The 20,254-nt window shown below is 41.5% G+C and overlaps 1 protein-coding gene and 1 long non-coding RNA gene across 4 annotated transcripts; both read left to right on the top strand.

Moving 5' to 3' along the window:
• The first annotated feature begins 306 nt into the window (after positions 1–306).
• LOC125299594 (gap junction Cx32.2 protein-like) lies at positions 307–19,271 on the top strand. 3 transcript variants are annotated; one of them, XM_048250925.1, is made up of 3 exons: positions 307–439; positions 865–1,702; positions 19,247–19,271. In XM_048250925.1, exon 2 carries the CDS (start codon positions 881–883, stop codon positions 1,679–1,681), a length of 801 nt encoding a protein of 266 aa, XP_048106882.1. In that variant the 5' UTR covers positions 307–439; positions 865–880; the 3' UTR covers positions 1,682–1,702; positions 19,247–19,271. The 3 variants fall into 3 exon arrangements, with proteins under 3 accessions (XP_048106882.1, XP_048106881.1, XP_048106880.1); XM_048250924.1 differs by lacking the exon at positions 19,247–19,271 and adding an exon at positions 2,195–2,585; XM_048250923.1 differs by lacking the exon at positions 19,247–19,271 and having other exon boundaries at positions 865–2,585.
• A 69-nt stretch (positions 19,272–19,340) lies between these two features.
• On the top strand, positions 19,341–20,054 carry LOC125299595. The gene is made up of 3 exons (XR_007194407.1): positions 19,341–19,398; positions 19,679–19,705; positions 19,923–20,054. It is a non-coding gene; the product is annotated as an uncharacterized LOC125299595 (long non-coding RNA).
• Positions 20,055–20,254: the final 200 nt, after the last annotated feature.

Raw genomic sequence — 20,254 nt, 5'->3', positions numbered from 1 at the left:
ACAGTGTAGGCTACAACTAACACTCACATTCCTCCCCTTAGTTTCAACGAGTTCGAAGTAATGTGAATACCTGAGTCAATCATGCCATTGACTGCCATTTGACATATTTTGGACTTGTAGGATTTATTTTACATTGGCCAATGTCAGGTTATGACACAGCAAGCACAAGAAGTGAGAAATGATTGAGAAATCTCAAGGAAAAAAGGAAATGTGAACAGACCACACTGGTTATAACTGGTTATTTGTGGGATGTCAAAAGGCGTCTACCAAACGGTCTGAATCATTCTTCCACCTGATCATGTCCTTAGTCTCTATAAGACATTTCTCTCTTGGTGTCCATTTTAAATATCGTGTTCCAAGTTACAGTGGTTACAGTGTCATTTCAGACAGGAGATCAAGCTGCTCAGCCTGCTTTTGAATAACTCAGCAAATCATCCAGGTAGGACTAATTTTCAAAAATGTTTAGTTTTCACAATTAGAATTGGATGTCTTTTAAATACATTTTCCAAACGTCCTTAATTATGCTATAATCACACTGTTCTCTTAGTTTTAACCAGGGGTTAGCCATATCACATTATTATTGATAATGCTTTTATAATAATATTTACATATAGCATTTAAAGTTTCCGACAAAGTGAATAGTTTAGGATGCTAGTGAGAACAATATACATGTTTATTTTTCCTTAGGTGACAATAATACCAACTTGCAATGATACTTCTTCTATTATTACTTCTATTATTACCTATTACTACTACTACTATATTTTTAGCTAGTTGCAGAATAATTCCAGACTATCTGTTTTACTAGTCAGAGGCTACCACTGTAACACAATGTGAAATGCTGGTCGTTCATTTCTTTGCTAGGATTTGACCCGGCAATATGGGCGACTTTGGGTTCCTGTCCAAGCTGCTGGACAAGGTGGCAATGCACTCCACCGTGGTGGGGAAGGTGTGGATGAGCGTCCTCTTCCTCTTCCGCATCATGGTGCTGGGTGCCGGTGTGGAGAGCGTGTGGGGTGATGAGCAGTCAAACCTGGTGTGTGACACCACGCGCAGGGGGTGCGAAAACGTCTGCTACGACTGGCAGTTCCCCATCTCGCACGTGCGCTTCTGGGTGCTGCAGATCATCTTCGTGTCCACTCCCACGCTCCTCTACCTTGGCCACGCTGTGCACGTCATCCACAGGGAGAAGAAGCTCCATGAGCAGGCCAAGAATGCCACCAGTGATTGCACACTACTCAAGCGACCCAAGTACACTGACGAGCGGGGCCGCGTTCAGATCAGGGGCGTACTCCTGCGCAGCTACCTGGCCCAGCTCTTCTTCAAAATCCTCCTGGAGACTGCCTTCATCGTGGGCCAGTACTACCTCTACGGCTTCTACATGACAGCCAAATTTACGTGCGAGCGCTACCCGTGCGCGCTTAAGACGGAGTGCTTCATGTCGCGGCCCATGGAGAAGACCATCTTCATCATCTTCCAGCTGGTGGTGGCCTGCGTTTCCCTGTTCCTCACCATCCTGGAGGGGTTCTACCTCCTCTGCAGACAGCTGAAGAGGAGAGATCGCGCTAGGAACCAGCCCGACACCAGCTTTCCAATGACCTATCAGCAACGCATTGACATGGTGGACGCCCTGAAACAGAACAAAGCCAACATGTCCTACGATGGGGAAAAGCCCCTTTGATTGATGTCAAACAGACTGCAGGTACAGTAGGTTTCTTTCAAAACAGTAGCATGAAATGGCAGCAAGTGCTCCTCAGAAAACTCTTCTTCATCATCTCTGCAGGATCATGTTTTTCAGAGACAGGTTCTGGTACTGACACACATTTAAAGATGTAATTATCCAAAAATGCGACACACCTCTTACTGCACTGTCACTGGTTCATTTTGTGTTACTTGGTACACTTTATTAGGTACACGCTTTAGAGAAAAGTTTTTATTGCTGTCACAAGAATATTTTTTCATTGGTTTGTTATAGATTGTGTGTCTTAAACCGCATACTTCCATCAGTCAGTATGCTAGTGTGCACTGAGTGCTTACCTGTGTTGTGCCCACTTTTCGATGGTTAGTATTGTCCCAATATCTGCACTACATACTTAAACTAAGTATTTGAAGTGTGCAAAGTAGGCGGTTTCAGACAGTCTGACTAGGCAAAGATAAGAAACATAACTTAAGACATACTTTTTTCTTTCTCAAGGAAACTTGACTGTCACAACAGCACCATCCTGTGCATGGAAATAAACACACCCATGAAAGTAAAATAAGTTAAAAAAAAAAAAAAAAAGTAAATGGGTAAATACATAAATACAAATAAAACAGAAATTTCCACCCTACTGACGGAGCTGGATTTCTCAAGTAAGCCTGGTCAGTCATTAGGCATCCCTCACTTTCATGCCACATCCCCAACACTGCACTGCATGAAAAAATGCACTAGACACTACAGACTCATAGACCATCTGCCACATCTTGTTGCATTTGTACTGCTACATGTCTATTTGTTAAATGTACAGAGAGTTCCACATCTACCACAGTCAAATTCCTTGTATATGTAAGTATACTTGGCCAATAAAAAATTATTCTGATTCTGATTTAGCCGTGTGCTTTACCTGATTTTGCTGTTACACCAAACAGAGAGCAGAACATTACACCCCTGATACTCACAAAGACAGACACACATGAAAAAGGGCCTCTGGGATAAAGATCAGTTAAGTTGTTCTGTGTTGAGTACTCAGTATGCCACAGGGTGGCAGCACAACATACTGTAGTAGTCACTAAACATGATGTACTCCAATCAAATCAAAATGATGTACTTAAATTACCCCTGAAAACATACAGTACCAAAACCAATTAATTCAGGGGCCTTTCATTTGTTAAACAGGCCCTTAATTTTACCTTAAAATGCCATTTTTATACAATGTGGAGCTAAGCTAGGGTGACCAGACGTCCTCTTTTGCCCGGACATGTCCTCTTTTTGAAACCTAAAAATGTGTCCGGGCGGAATTTCAAGGTCGTCTGGGATTTTGTTTATTCTAGCCTCAAACGTGTTTACAGCGAATTTGCATTGCTCTCTCTTTCATTCATGTTTCATTCATGGATAGCCTATACACGAGTTTCCCGTTTACCAACAAAACTAGATGCGCGCGCAGCCGTGAGGCAGAAGACGCTTGGTGGCCGTCCACAACGTTATAACTTAACCTAAATAGTCGGCTGTTGTAAGCTACAATCGGATTTATTTGTATACCCCTGTTGTCTCAATGATAATAACATCTCATTTCAGACTATATTTCAAAGTTTGACGTTCATTTGGATTATTAATATAACATCGTATTTTGTCATTTTTGGCGAAGACATGCATTCCGTTAGGGATATTGAACATATTTAACATTCTCTAACCATCGTGATTTCGAATTGGTGCAGTTTTCAGCACAAAAACTCATTTTATTCTTTTGCTCTTTTGCATTGCTCTGTGCTGTTCTATGGTGCTTTCTGCCTCTTGTTTGCGCACGCATGTTTTCGTGACGTTCCAAAGAAATCCATGTATATATCTATGTCTTTCATTCACATACTAGTCACGCCCTTCCCCTACAGGTCGCTTTGCATTGAGTGGAAAGTGTATGGTGTTGAGCCTGACCTTAGCTACCATCATTGGTCGATAGTAATCTCAAACATTTAATTGGTCAGTCAGTCACCTCAATAGCGCAAACTTCCTTGTTTAGTGTAAGTTCAGTAGTTCACTGACGAATTAAAACGTAAATTTCCATGTTTTTGTCTCGGTCGATATCAACATGAAGCTGAGTGCCTGACCTGCAAGGCACTTACATGTCGGTCGCAAATAAAGGTGCCAACGACCGACCTACAGATAGGCTACACAATATTCAGCAAATCATCGAACGAACGGCAGCGAGGGGTGAGAGCTTATGAGCTAAAGTGCGACCTTAACATTACATCTCCAAAAACATTTTGATGGCACATCAACTCATAACCATAGACTGTAAAAAATATAACATGACGAACACTTCTGCCATTGTCTGAGCGGCCTTCTCTGGACGATTGCCGACCTAGCAACTTTCTAGCTTTGGGTAGGAAACTGCACTTTGGTTATCCCTTTAAACTGCCTTTAAGGGATAGCCTGCACACTGACAACAGCAGATGTCAATAATCCTCTATCTAGGCTAATGTAGCCTATATGCAGGTGAATTAAATATGTTGGCATAACATAAGGGATAGATGTAGGCCTATTTCTTTACAAAAAATATCTAATAATAATGGATTGAAAAGAGGTAGGCCTAATAATAGACCAGACATGATTGAATAGATATAAGAAAATGGACAACATATCCACATCAGTCCCCATCAACACAACTGTTTTCACAGGTCACGATTATTAATAAGCTCGAAAGCAGATTGTTCAAAATTACAGAGCTAGGCTATTGTAAAATATTCAGTTTGTATTTTCAGAAACACCTTGGATCAAATTTAGAGATTTTTATTGTAATTATTGTTTTTGCACATTGAAAACTTTCAAGAGTTCAAAATAGTCTTTTGAGGCAGTGTTTTTCTGTTAGCGTTGGTTAACGTTGGGCAGGCCAATCAAGCTCATTATCATACATAGTCACCATGTCTGTTGACCCCCCCACTGAAGTGCAACGTGAGAACAGTCTAGTAGGCTAGCCTACATAATAATCTGACATCAGAAACGCACCGTCACCGTCAGCACTGATGCTGCTGACACAGTGGCTGCGTGATAACTTAATTTGGCCTTGATCGTGCAGGGCATTTCAGAATGTCGAGTGTGTAATCCATCATAAATGGCAAAGTTAGCTGGACAAAGTAAATGGAAAAGTTAGCTGGACAAATGAAAGAAAACGAGAAGGATTCAGTGAAGCATAATAATGTTTTAGAACCTTCAACATTAGAAAACTGATGCAACTGAGATGGAGGACAACTGCACGTAGAGTAGAACGTAGGCCTATTGTCCGAAGGAACTTACATTAAATGAGGAGATATTTGCTGAATGTCACAAAAAGTGTTACAGAAATTGCTTGGCATCGCTTATTCAATGGCTCTTTACCGAAACACCTGTAGTTTGCGGAGGACGAACGAGAAAGCACTCGTTTGATAAATCAGCCAGTAGTAGACAAATAACTTTTAGAAATAATCTGTACTGCAAAAACGAATGTTGGTGGGTATTTAAACTATCTTGCTGGTATTAACAGCTGCAAGAAATAGAAGCTTTATGGTCTTTATGTTCTGGTTCGTAAATTATTTTTCATAAAACTTCTAGTTGCCCTATAACTTTACTCTCCAAACTCTTCACTGCACTGTAGGCAATTAACTGACAGTATGATAGGCTATTTATTTTCTGTACGCTACAATAAACACATTTATTATTTTAACTTTTGCAATATTATGCACTTGGCTACTGAACGCAAATCAGCAGGAGAGAGAATGCACGTAGCCTACGCAGCGTGTAGCGCAATGTGTAGGCTATTTGGTTACCAACTAACACTGTTAGCCAATTCACTAACTTAAGACTTCAGTGCCATCATATACCACGTTTTTTACACAACAAATACAGAAAGGATGGAGGCAGCAAAAGAAGAGAAGTCATTTCAGATGGGGCAAGAACAAGGTGAATTTGTATGCTTGTCAAAACGTAGTCCTACCCTGCATTAGAGGAGCTGATCATCATACCAAGCACACTCGCTGTTTAGTCATACACCACGGTAAACTAAAACTAAAATGTTACAAAGGTGGCAAAAACTAGATGTACCGCATAGCGGTACAAAATATGACCGCCGCTCAGTCCTGTACATCCGTTCCGCGAAAATAAATCACACTTCAATTTGTCTCCATATTTTACTCCATCCCCCACTCTTGAAACTTTTGTGTATGCTTATTTGGCATGCCTGAGTGTGTGTGTGCGGCTGCACAGAAAGTACCCTACTGGTGCTGAAAAGGTGAATAGATTGTAGAATAGCCAAAGAAGATGTAGAATTGTTATAAAACCTTTAAAATCTCTAAACAATCACAAGTAGGGCAGTTCATCACAGTTCATCCATTGCAACTGGATTGATGAAAGGTCACTTACACCTGTAGGCTACATTGTATTTGGGAAAAGCAAAAGGTATCAGCATAATGTTATTTATTTATTTATTTTTATGTATTTATAAACAAAACCATCTCTGTCAGTTCCATGCCGTTTTCAACAGCTATCAAAACAAAGGTCATTTTTGGATGGATGGATTTTTTGTGAATGTTTCTTCTTCTACATAAGATTTTAGTCATCTTTAGTTCATGTAATACTTTATTGTCAATGCACAAATTAAGTAACAGTAGTCTGAAACGTTATTGTTAATGCACAAATTAAGTAACAGTAGCCTAGTCTGAAACGAAATGCTGTTTTACATCTAACCAGTGGTGCAAATAACTGACATGTCCAAATGGGCCTTGATGAAATGCGTCGCTAGACTGTTCATACACATTTTAACGGGCCAAAGTTGAAGAGCTTTTGTCCGTTATTGTTAGTGCAAAATAGGCTGATTCATGTTCCCTTGCATTGTTTAACTGAGGTCCATGGCTAGTCTGGCTTTCATCAGACCAAGCTCAATCTTTTAAGAAATCAAAAAATAAATAGCGGGCAGATCAGGCTGGGTTCACCCAGCCTAGTCCATAGGCACCCGATATTGTTTAATTTTCGATTGAGATATAGCCTTCGCTCTGGCTATTCTAAATGCAAAAATGCATCAGGGAGTTATGACAAACGGTAACTAACAAACTAGATCCTAATAGAAAGTTGTTAGCTTCCCTAAGCTACAGGTAGGATTATAAGGTAGGCCTAATGACAACATAAATTGTCAATAGGCTATGCTGGCGACACAAATAAAATCTCCTTTGGAAACCAATGGCTTACGCCTTACAGTATCAAGCGGACTTAAACGGTCATATCGTGGCGAAAAGTTGTAATAACATTCACGCAGCTCCATGAGTCAAGGAAAGCGCGAATGAAGTAGCCACTTCTAAATGGGACCCACTACACAGTAGCTTAAGGTGTTTTGCTAAAGCAGCCATAATGAAATGAAGGTGTCATTGTTTGGATACTTCACACACACGTGCTTTTTAATTTCACAGACTACAACTACCAAGCTGTAATCAAAGCACATCGATTCCCCTCTCACACCCTGCACGCACTTAAAAACAAAATAAACAGGCGCCTCAGTCTCACGATGTATAGGCAAAAACTGTATCAGACCCGGTGTAACGTTGGTAAATCTTCCATTGCACAGAATGATTTTGTAGCACGTGCAATAAATGACAGTCGAAAGATACAAACAGTGCTGCTATACATTTGCTTGGTATAACCGCATTTATAGTTTTCTACAAATGCAATAAATCAAATGCCTCCATCACTCAACCAACGCTTAACGGTAACATTACCTAGGTCCTTATTGATATTACAAGATTAACGCACCTGCAGTAAAACCAAGCATGTCCGATAAACATCCTCAGATTTATTTAGGCTTCAAGAAGAAATGGGAATTACACTTCATGTGAACATCGCCCCTATCCTTATTAGATGTTCGCTGCGGTAAATTACAGTCCTTGTATGAAGCGTCCATTGTTTTTTTCCAACCCACTTTTAACTTCCAACAAAATTACGTCTCACTGCAACGATGCGCCATCTAGTGGACAAACGATAAACGACCAATACTGAAAATGCAGCCATGATGATGATGATGAATATTTATTTTGGCTTTCTTTTAATCCTACTGATTTTCATTTTTTACGGGGGCAAATCACAAATGAGTGATTATGAGCCAGGTTGATGTGGGCCCTTGAGACCAACATACCATAAAAGATTCACAGAGAACTGTGTCTGCCCTACCCTCCTTTTGGGGGGTCCAGTCCAGCTGGGGCTGCAGATGAAAACGAAAAATGACGGTTCCATGCTATCCATGTGGGGGTACATGCCCACCAAGTTTTGTGTACCCCGGTCTTTCAGTGTCCCGGGAATCCTTGTTGGTGTACGTCACTAAATGTACACATAAATTATTTTATTGTAAGGCCCCCCATGAACGAAAGTACACAAAACTTGGCATGCATTCAGAGGGTGTCATAATGATCCTACACTTTTAATTTCGTGCAGTTTTGACCTTGTCAGCCAGAGATATTGAGATGAAAACACCTAATTTTTTGCTTTTTAATTTTTAACTAGGTGGCGCTATACATGAAATAAGTGGTAATGGGATGGGTTGACATGCCCCCTTAAGACCAACATAAAAAAAAAGGTGGACCCCCTAGGCCCTACGGTTCTCGAGATATTCACAGAAAACTGTCTCCGGCCACCTACAGGCCAGTTGGTGTATAGTAATATAAATTAATTTATTGTGTGGCCCCCCATGAACAAAATTCCACGAAACTTGGCGTGCATTCAGAAGGTGTCAAAATGATCCTACACTTCCAATTTCGTGCAGTTTTGACTATGTTAGGTCACAGATACCTACAATTACAACACCTCATTTTTACTTTTTTGTGTTTAACTAGGTGGCGCTATACATGAAATTAGTGGTTATGGAATGGGTTGACATGGCCCCTTGAGATCAACATACAAAAAGGTGGTCCTCCTAAACCTTACGGTTCTCGAGATATTCACAGAAAACTGTGTCTGCCCTACCCTCCTTTCGGGGGGTGCAGTCCAGCGTGGGGGGCTACAGATCAAAACGAAAAACGATGGTTCCATGCTATCCATATGGGGTTACATGCCCACCAAGTTTTGTCTACCCCGGTCTTTCAGTGTCCCGGGAATCATTGACGGAAATTTGGACATGCTAAAAAAAAAAAAAAAAAAAAAAATCTGACTAAACCTATATGACCGCCCGGCCAGGCTGCTGGCGGTCATAATAATATAGGGTATTATTAGCCATGACATTACTAGGCTATGAATCGTTCGTTCATTTTTTTTTATTTTTATTTTTTGGTGGGGGTTACAAACTTATTCAAAATAATCCCCCCCTCTGGTTTTTACACAAATCGCACCCTGGGTACACATCTGCTCTCGCCACATCTCCCCCCTTTAGTTACTAGTCAGACACTCAAAAGAACTTCTTTTGTTTTTACTATATTTGTAGATAAACTTGAACAGTAAACATATTTAACCTGAGCATTAAACATTCGAGTCACCTTAGCTGCTGGTTGTGTATGTGAAGTCATAGTCTCTGGTGGTGGAGGTAAGGATAGCCACTTCTATATAGCGCAAATAGTAGTAGTCAGGTAGAACCCCAGGATAGGTGTGACATAAGGTACTAATGCAATTGTTTTGCATAAATTAATAGTTTTTGCCACGCCCCCTTTTTTTGACCATAAAAAATAACTAGATGCACATTACTGTATAAACCCATCATGTATGGTATCAAATGAAAGCTCTTCTCAAACAGAAATCAATGATGTCAATAAAAACATGCTAAAAAGGATTTAAGTCCTTCCAGAGAACATAATAACTGTAAAGCCTGGTAAGGTCACACCGCTGAAATGGTAGGCTGAGCAACAAATTGTATCAACCCTCAACAATTAATCAAATAGACAAAGTTATAAGGAACAAAGCAGAACTTTCTCACAGATTCTGAAAGCAACTATATACAGAACATGTTGCCAAACTGGCTTTGTACACATCACAAACATCAAATGTCTCCTCCAAAAAACATTCATTCAATCAGACATTTTTCCCTGGCTGTCATCAGTATCCTCCACTGAAAGTGTAGCCATCATCAAATGTTTATTTGCACACTGTTCACCACCTTTGCAATGGCAGTAGGTGGTGCATGGTAGTCCATCTGACTGACAGCTGCAAGAGGCGCTGGAGCTTGCTGGCACTGCCTTGCATCCACAAGCAATAAGCTGTAGACCTGTTTTGGGTGCAATGTCAGTGTTGCCATGAACAGGCACAGGAATTCCATCCTCTATTTTCCAACCAAACAGGGATACATCATCAGTACACAGTGGAGGTGTTTTTTTGTCAGCAGCTCTCCACAGAAGGACTTGCAGCTGTGCACGCTTGATGTGTTCCATTGTTGGAGGAAGACTCTTTATTTAAGGAGGGTCTCTTTTCTTGGTGAATAGCATGTATCTCAAGTTACTGAGGCTTTCAACAGTCTTTCCATAGTAGAGGCAAGAAAGGAAATCCATTCATGTTCATCAGCTTCTACAGTACATATGTACAATTCTTCAAATCAGGATTCCTCTTGAGCATCAAATTGATTGCTGAGGTTTTCCCTTTGCCATATGGATATGACACACTGTCACAACCAAACAATGCATGAACAGCCAACAAATCATAACATATGTCTCCTAACTTTGCAGCCATAGCATTAATGTCAATTACTTTGGGCATCCATGGCCTACTGGTTAGGGAATCGGACTTATCCACAGATGAGGTGCCCTTGAGCCCAGCTCCCTGCTCCCCGGATCAAGGGCTGCCCACTGCTGCGGGTGTGTATGTGTACTCCTAGTGTGTTCACTGCTCAAGGGTGTGTGTGTGTGTGTTTGAATGGGTGTACACTGTTTGTGTGGGTGTGTTGAACGAACACAACACAAATCCCTTGTATCGGTGGGGTTAGCCCTATATTCCCACATTTCTAGGGTTAGGGTTAGGCCTGAGGTGTGGGTTACATAGGGCTGTGGGAACATAGGCATACTCCCGTACTGGTATATGTAAGTATACTTGGGCAGCTGTGGCCTACTGTTTTTAAAGCATTAAAAAAATGTTTAGGATGAAAAATATTGTTGTCTGTAATTCTGGGGGGAAATCCAAGGACAGTTATAATAACTACCTGGGAAGTACCTCACAACATTGCTGTCTGAAATTCAGCGACTGATTCAAGGGAAATTAAAGCTAACATGCTAGCTAACCCGCAAGTTATGGAACTAGGGTACATCAGACTTGCTATATTTCATATAAAATGAATTACTATTGAATGATTGTATTCCTGTATGTATTCAGCTGCATGGCAGTTCCATAATTTATTTAATTTAATACCAAACATGACACGATTTAGAGGTATAAGCTATTATGCAGCAAAAAGGAACTTAATTTGACCTTAAAGGTCACTTTGCAAAAGGGTCATTCCACGTCAATTCAACCAGGGCCCACGCACTTAGGTCTCAAAAAATTCAGAAAAGATTACCAGGTGTACCTATGTTACCCAGGAGACACACTGTAAAATTACTCTTATGTAAGATCAATACTTTCCAAGATACAGCCAGTTTCACAGGGGGAGGGGGTGTCGATTTTGTTCGGCCTCTTTTTTTTGTCAAAGTTCACAAGCCCACAGCGCAAGAACTAAACCATGTAGGAGGCTCAAATTTTGCATGCTGGTACATAAATAGGAATAGTATGTAGCAAAATCGTCACGTTTGGTCTGGATAATCCTGCATGGTCATAACTGTCCCTCAAAGTTGATACAAATTTAAATTGTACTCAACATAGGCTCTTGATTTATTTTCCTTACTGAGATAAGTAGAAACACTCTCACAAAAAACAATGAACAGAAAATAAATTCCTTCAGGGTCTGAACAGCAGACCTTACAAGTCTAAAAAATCATTTTGGTTCTCATTTTCAGAGCACCCAAACACCTTGTGGGAATATACAAAGATTTGTTTAATATTTTTTTCTTTATTCTCCATGATCTTTTCTTTTTAAAAACACCAATTTGACTTGTCTTATGCAAATCTTTCTTTTTCACTTTCCACCCTGAACATGGGCAAAATGCACCATTGACATCAATATGTTTTGTATAGAGCTACCACAGGTTTACTCTATACAACCACAGGTGGAAGTGTGTAGCCTAGAAATCTAGACGCACCCTAGCGGCGGCAAATTAATTTGCTCAGCCTGTACGTCTAGTATCGAACCATAGGAATTTCTATTGGCTTAACACCGTGGATGTTCTCCAATCACAGCGCTCTATTTCGTTAGAGAGTCTTAAGGCGGGCTTAACAGGATAACGACATCCTGCGACGGTGAACAACAAGGAAGGTGGCTATGGCGAACGAAGAGCGGTTGTTTGAATCGGCGTTGACGTCAACTTTGGAGTTGGACTTGTGCTTTTCTTTGAAAGTAGAGCAACACAATGCACTTAAGTCATTCCTTTCGAAGAAGGATGTATTTGCCGTTTTGCCGACCGGATACGGATATGGTCGTAGCGCTGGCCTATTGCATGCCTAGGCAGTTTGAAAGACAATTCTCTGCCCGCCCCTTGGATTAAGCAGGTGAATGATTCGATTCCAGACTATACATTTCAATGATATAGGATGGCCCGCCAGGCTAGGAAGTGTGGTGAGTAAGAGAGTAATTTTACAGTGTGTCTCCTGGGTAACATAGGTACACCTGGTAATTTTTTCAGAATTGTTTGAGACCTAAGTACGTGGGCCCTGGTTGAACTGACGTGGAATGACCCAAAAGGTATTTTGTTCTCTGGAGGGACCTAAACTATTTTTTTTTCTACTTTACTATGGTCAAAGCTGATTCCTGTATGATAAGAGCTTTAATTTGATACCATTCATGATGGGTGTGATGATGTTAATGTCTATTTAGATGATTTTCTATGATCAAAAAAGGGGTGTGGCAGGTGATGCCATTTTAAAGAAAATGCTCAAGGGTGCCGGAGCAGCACCCGTCAGATTCTGAAAGGACACCCCCTTACCTATCAATTTATGCAAAAAAAATGCATTAGTTCCTTATGTCACACTTATGCCCAAATTCCACTAAATTAAAGTTCTACCTGACTAAAGTTCTACCTGACTATAGTCAATAACCACAAGGTACATGGCATTGTCCCACTGGAAAAGATCCACTGCCACACGCTGCCATGGCCTTTCCGGCAAAGTAGTTGTCAGCAGTGGCGTAGCTAGCGAAGCGGTCATATAGGGGTTGTCAGTTTTTTTTCCCCGTCATCTACTTCCTGAATGTTTGGTCAATGATACCCAGGACACAGAAAAAAACGGGGCACACAAAATTTGGTGGGCATGTAGCCTCCCCGGGACCCAAAAAATGCTGCTTTGTAAAATGCTGCATTAAAACCACAAAAAGTCTACACGAAATAAATGTGAGCAACTGAGCTTTCATTCCCAAACACTCACTAGACTAAGTGCAGTGCCAAGTTTGATGTTGTTTGGATTAGTAGGCTAATGCATGTATGCATTTGTGGTCTTAATGCAACATTTTACAAAGCACTGAAAGGGCCACCAAGGACTGTGAGTGAATCAACAGCAGAAAAACCTATTTAGCAAGCAGAAATGTCCCAGCCCGGTGTTTAGGATGCATCATAGACAGGTTATCTTTAAGGTATATCTTCCATTAGAAAACCACCGTGTTAGCGAACATTAGCGTTGTGGCTAACTAACTTAGTTCCTGTTAGTATGGTCAGAAAAGAATGAGATGACAGTCGAAAGATACAATTACAGTGCTGTTATCAATTTGCTTGGTATAACCGCATTTATGTTTTCACAAATACACCAACAATCAAACTGGCCTCCATTAATCAACCAATGCTAACGGTAACATTATTTTACCTAGGACTATTGATAACATTAAGCTTGTATAAGATTAACGTACCTGCAGTAAAAACCTAACCTGACCCTAGCCAGATGAATGTCGTTCCGCTTAGCTCCGCCTAGCTTCACTCACATCCATCTGGGACCTCTTCCATTGAGAGTGATTTCTCCAACCAACTTTATGGTTTAGCCAATCAGGACGCAGAGCGGGAGTTTCATAGATGTGACATAGCGTAGAAGCGACTGTGAGTCTGTTATTAGCGTCACGGGTTGGCTTCGATGTGAGTGGTTGAAGTAGCACGTCAATAGATGACGGACAATTGGCTTATTCAATCATATGCAAGCATTTTTTGATTAGGCCCAGCCTTCTGAAGCAACACTTCAATGGATCGGTTCCAGATGGATGAGTGGAGCTAGGCGGAGCGAAATTCATCTGGCTATTGCCAGGTTAGTAAAAACCAAGCATGTCCGATAAACATTCTTAGGTTTATTTTGCTTCAAGAAGAAATGGGAATTACATTTCATGTGAAAATCATCCTACCCTTATTAGACATTCTCTGCCATTAGCTACAGTGTTGTCCTTGTAGAAGCGTCTATTGTTTTTCCAACCTACAAGATGAACTTCCAACTTAACAAGTTACGTGTGTCTTGCAGCAAGATGCTGCGCCATCTGTTGCACAAACTACGTATCGGCAATACTGGAAATGCAGCCGGGAATATTCGGTTTTCCTTTACTGAATTTATAATTATGTATCGGCCGTTATAATTGCCAATACCGATAGTATGAGCGTGCCTGTGTGTGTGCGTGTGTGTTTATGTGTGTGTGGATGTGTGTGCATGCGTGTGTGTCTGTCCGTGTGTGTTTGTGTGCATGCGTATAGTACGTGTGTGTGTGTGTGTGTGCACTGCCGTAGTGACGAGGTGGTTTCGGTTGCGGCGCAGGATCGCTCTGGGAGTGTCAATGATGTATGACCTTGCTTCCGTCTGCCTTATCACTGTTCCCTTCTCCTTTGTGTCCTTTACCCAGACATGGTCACCTGGTGTCAGTCTTGTGAGATGTTGAGCTCTGTGTCTTTTGTTGAAGTTCCAGCTCAATCTCTCTTCTTCTTCCTCCTCTTTGAGTTTGGATATGTCAGTCCAGACTGGGTTGAGAGATGACAGAGTAACCGGAACTGTTGTTCTGAGCTATACTGGCCCATTGACAGCTGTGCTGGACAGTACCCGTTGGCGAGTGGTGGCCATGAGTGCCAGATACAGGTCTTTTTCTTTCTGGAGGAGGCCTTTAACTCTTTAGCTCTGCCTCTCCATTGCTCTGAGTGTATCTAGGGCTGGATGTTGTTTGTGTGAACCCCCACTGTGTTGCAAACTGAGTGAAGCATTCAGACAAGAACTGGGGTCCATTGTCTGTCATGACCTCAGACGGTATGCCATGGAGTTTAGCTACTTCAATGAAATGGGAAAAATAGTCTATAGCACCAATAGATACTGGTTATTGTTCCACTGAAACAAGTCAGCACTCACTCAAGTTGCCCATGATCTGTCAGGGAACTCTGTAGGCAGCAGTGGCTCTTTGGGGTTGATTCTTTCTTGGCACGTGTCGCAACCCTCAACCACTTTCTGAAGCTGTATACACAGTCCCGGCCACTCTTTCACAACACTTTGCTATACCTTGGTGTCCTGCGTGCAGTTTCTGAAGGATTTCTGTCTGTGGCAGCTTGGGAATAACTACATCCTTTCAGTAGTAAGCTGTTCTCCACTGATAGCTCCTCCTCGACATGTGCATACAGTAGGTAAACTCTATCTATTGTGGATCTGTCTGGCCAGCCCTCAGTACAGTACCTCTTCACTTGGCTCAGTATTTCATCACGTTCTTGGTGTTCCCTTATCTCTTGTAGGCTTTTTTATGTAGCTGGGAGGGTTGACATGATCGTGTTTACGTACAGGTTGACTTCCTCTTCCGGCTCTGGCTGCCCTCTGTCTCTCAACGCCCTTGACAGCACATCTGCCTTAGCCAACTTCTTGCCAGCCACATGGGAGATGAAGTAGCTGAAAGCCATCAGTCTCATTCTGAGTCACTGAATGCGTGGCAGGAGCTCATCCAGGCTCTTGGAGCTTAGTAACGGAACCAGAGGCTTGTGGTCTGTTTCAACCCTTGAGATCACCTAGATCTCTTCCATGCGCGTGAGTTCTTTTTTTACTTTAGGCAGCGGGATTCGTCATGAGGTTGATATGGAAAATGGTTTGGCGTCTGCTTTAAGCTCTATCTTGTATTCTCCCTCCATCCTGCCTAGCCCCTTGAACAGTGTGGGGAACTGCTCCTTGACTCTCTCGCACTCACTTTCTCGCACACATTTTTGCTCTGACGTGTGCGGGTCACCGCTCTCTCCAGCATCAGCTCCAGAGTCCAGCTGATGTTGCTCTGACAAAAGTCTGTCCTGGACCATTTTGTCGTGCAGCTGTCCATAGCCTCAGTGCTCTGACAAGCAGTGGAGAGCAGTGATAAAACTGTCCACAGTCTCTCCTTGTTCTTGCTGTGTCTGATGCCCTCACTGTGTCACTTGCCCTCTCCTCCGTCATATGAAGTGAAGTCACAAAATCTTCCGCCTCGTCACCCATAGTATAGATAAAAGTGTTCACTTGGTTTTCCTCCAACTGTAGCTCTATACCCGATGCAATCCGGAATCTCTCAAAACTTCAAATCCTTCGTTTGTGGCACTAAATAGAGAACTTTTGAACGCATTAGACTCTATTTAATAAGGTGTGGAAACAGGGCACTTTTTTTACCAAAAAAGTGAAAAAAATTGTTTCCTTACCCTTACCTGTACAAGAAGTGCTTTTGTGAAGTTCACCCAACTGACTTTGTCCTTTAATATGGCACTAACGGTGAAGCTTTCGAAATAGGCTACAATCAAGGGTTGTTTTTTTTAAACTGACTGCAGTTAAGGTTAGAGAGATGTGAGGCAGTAATCCCTGTTCCGGTCTCACATGCAAACGGATTCCTTCAAATGCACCGCTGACTATATAAATACCGATGCATTTGAACTTGTGCTGCTTGCTGTTAAAGGGAATGACACATGTCATTCTCATTGGTTTAAATGATGTAATGCCCAAAACACACTCATGACTGATTAAGACACATAAGAACAACCCTTTTGCACCCAGCATTTGATCACAAAATCACGCCATTAAATTAGTGAATGTGGACTGGCCACGCCTTTAACGTCTATAAACTTTGCGCCTCTGACCATCCGTTTCTGATCACCAAGATAGGGCCCATTGTTTGCTGAGTTGTAATAAAGTTGCTTTATTTTACTCAATTTTGGAGCCATCGATACTGCCATCTAGTGGACACATAAGTAACCCAAAGTTAATTTGAGAATCTCATGTGAACTTATCAGTCAACTATTCATCATTAAGTCAAGTCAAAGTATAAAGTCAAGTTCATTTCATTAGCATGTCTTCATTTTCACAGCATCAAGTCAAACAACACTTATTTGTAGCACATATAGCACAAAACAACAGGAGTTCTACCAAAGTTTACTCTATTTAACAAAAATGAACAAATGAACAAAAACAGTGAGAGAAATAAAACAGATAAAGAGGCCTTGATGAGCAAAAGCTACTTATTCTTCTAATTAGTTAGCATCCAATGAAGCTGGCCTATCCCTGCAGCATGTTGGTGACTCCTGGTGCGGATGGTGCACAGATTGGTCGTCATAATGCACTATATTTCTATATCTTGGCAAATATGAGATATGAACCAGCAACCAAGTCCATTTGTTGAATTTTGTACATTTGTGAAGGTGAACCTAACTGTTTTCTTTTTTAACTTCTGAACTCTTCATATGATGCTCAAAAAGTCTTTGGTCTTATAGCCTATATTCCATTCCAGACCTAAGAAGTTACAGGAAGAAGTCTGTCTGAAAGCAGAGGGGACATGAACTTTCATATATCATTGTTTTGTTATGTACAAAAATAGTAACTGAAAGGATGTGCTGGAGAGGACCTTGATCAAAACAGTCTATGAGTGTGCAGGTTACAGAAGACATTTTGTGTACGGAAGCTAAAGCTTCTTTAAATTTCAGTGGACTTCGGTGTCAGTTCAAAAGTCATTTATATAACTTCCCTTAAATTCAAATACAAGATTTTCTTATTTTATCAATCATATTTAGGGGAAAAAAGTGGCCATATGTGTCCATTTGACACAAAATACAATGCATTTACAAAACCATTAAATATTGTGTAGTGATACAAGTTCAAGTCAAGTACAAGTTCAATATAGGTAGGCTGTAGGCCACGCTAGGATATCCTGATGAAACTAGCAGGCTTAATGGATCTGAAGTTTATTCAAATAAATTGTGCAATGAAGACGCGCAATTGTTTAGCCCCAAGCATCAGGCAACAAAGTTGAATAAAAAAAACAGACGAGCTCTCTCTCTCTCAATCTGGATATGTTACGCGCGTTTTCTGTTTGTGTGCTCTGTGCAGCTCCGCCTTCTTCCGACCTGAAAGATTCTGTTGTGACAGTCAGTCTGTCTGGAGTTTAATGCACCCTAAAGAGTATTTTGTCGCCCGAGAATACTTGGGGCAGCAATTATCAATATTAAGCAAAAGAAAGCCTTGACGACAGGTATGTTTTTACTGTGACCATCATTATTGACAATATGGAGCGTGAATTAAGGGTAAAAAACACCGAGTAGCCTAGCACCCTAGGCTATCTATCCGGGTCCAAATGACAACAGGGTACATGTAGGTTGTAGGCTACGTCGTCTACACTTCACAGCCTAGCCTTAGCCTGGCTAGCGCCACCACTTCTCAATGAGACGTGGTCTGGGAACCAAACGTTAATTTTCTCGTATTTGAAAAAAAAAATGCCCAGATCCGTTTATTGGGTGCCACGGATGTCTATCAAATGCGTCTGTGCATAGCTCATCATCGTCTTGCTTTCCCCCTTGTTCTGTGATTGGTCTCCTATCTCAGGCGAAAATTTGCTCCATGGTCTCCAGGCTGCCTTAGCAGCGTGAATCAAATCGCCTACTACACAAATGGAATTAAAACAATGGGTGTCACTTGCGCTCAAGCCTTTTCGGTGCGGTGCTCAGTGCTCACGTCCAGGACCAGAGGGTCAGACTGGCTGGGCCACTTCAAAGAGACTAAACCCAGGGATGACCGGAGCACTCAGAACTTTTAAACTTTTTTAATGTGGTGCATAATCGACTGACGTTTCGACGCACTGCATCTTCCTCAGAGTCGATTATGCCACAATAAAAAAGTTAAGAAGTTATCTGAGTGCTCCGGTCATCCATGGGTTTGGTATTACAACAATGTTATTAATAATAAACCTTAAAAAAAACATACCTTAGCCTACTGACTGACTGCTATGACAGAAAGTGAAAGTGCGATGCACTAGCCAAATTTATTTATTGAACTGGACTGCTAGTGTTAGCTAGAAACCTTCCAGCAGGATGACTTTCAGAAAGATTTTGAGAACGGAAAACCGTTGAACCGACAGTCACTCAGAATCATAGCTCAGAATCCATCAACTTATAGACATCGCATTCGTCAACTCAAAATAGACGCTAGGGTACTCGGATGCGCAGAGACTTTCCTGGTCGTTGGTCTGTGGACGCTTATGTCGTTATAGTTACCTTTATAGTAATTGGTCCTGTTGTGAACGACCCTTTACTCATGTTCCCATAGTCTAATCAAAGACCTGCCAATGGAGGGTCCAGGTCCATCTCCTGAAGCAGTAGATGTCAGCATTTCAGCTGATGGAGGAACCCAAGTGTCTGCACCAGTGTTGTCGCATCTTCATGTTCGTGGGAATGTTAACATTTCAACAAATATTTCAGGTCAGTTAAACGTAATTAACACAGGATTGGTTAATATGTTTATTTTGATATCAGAAGTAGGCTAGTAATAATATGAATATGTTACCTTTGGTTGTAGGCTACATGAAGAAATAGCACAGATAGGCCTACAAGAAGAGTTGTAATAACTAAATGCGTTGTGAAATTACAGTAGGCCTAGAAATGCAGCATTACATGTACAGTGTACCATATTTTAAATGTCACATCAAATGATTATTCAGTGCCTTGAAATATCCCCCCTGCTATAACCCTTATTATATAGGTGTTCAACAACCAGCACAGGACTGTGGTATGTTAGTAATACATCATTTTACATCATTTTCAAATGCTGATGATCCATACAGATTCAATTATGTGTGTAACAACTAATTTCTATGAAACCTTTCTTTTTTGGTCTTTTGAAGATCAACAGTCAAAAATCACTGAATATAAAACATCTATCCTCACCTCCTGTGAGACTGTAAAAGAGTACAACTCCCTCCCTGATCAAGATGTGCTTTTGGCAGACCGCTACACTGAACTCCTGATCATTCAGAGACCCAGGGTTCCGAAGGAGAGAGGAGGAGCTCCGTTCCAGAGGTGACACCCTCCAGCAGGTCTTCAAGACCAGGGCCAGTGAGACACACAGCCGCATTCATCTCGACCAGCTGTTCAAACCCAGTGGCTGTGGATCGGTGCCGAGAGCGGTCATTCTCCAGGGTCATTCCGGACACGGCAAGTCCTTAACTGCCCAAAAAATCATGCATGACTGGGCATCTGAACTCCTGTTCAAAGATTTTATTCTTGTCTTTCATCTTAACTGCAAAGAACTTAATCTCCTCTCTGGAGAGCACAGTGT

The sequence above is a fragment of the Alosa alosa genome, chromosome 8, assembly GCF_017589495.1.
Source record: "Alosa alosa isolate M-15738 ecotype Scorff River chromosome 8, AALO_Geno_1.1, whole genome shotgun sequence".
Lineage (NCBI taxonomy): Eukaryota > Metazoa > Chordata > Actinopteri > Clupeiformes > Clupeidae > Alosa > Alosa alosa.
The sequence above is the reverse complement of the archived record's forward strand: the minus strand, read 5'-3'. Positions and strand labels throughout refer to the sequence as shown.

Coding starts and splice junctions, on each gene's coding strand:
- LOC125299594 (XM_048250925.1), top strand. CDS start 881: ATGGGCGACTTTGGGTTCCTGTCCAAGCTGCTGGACAAGGTGGCAATG.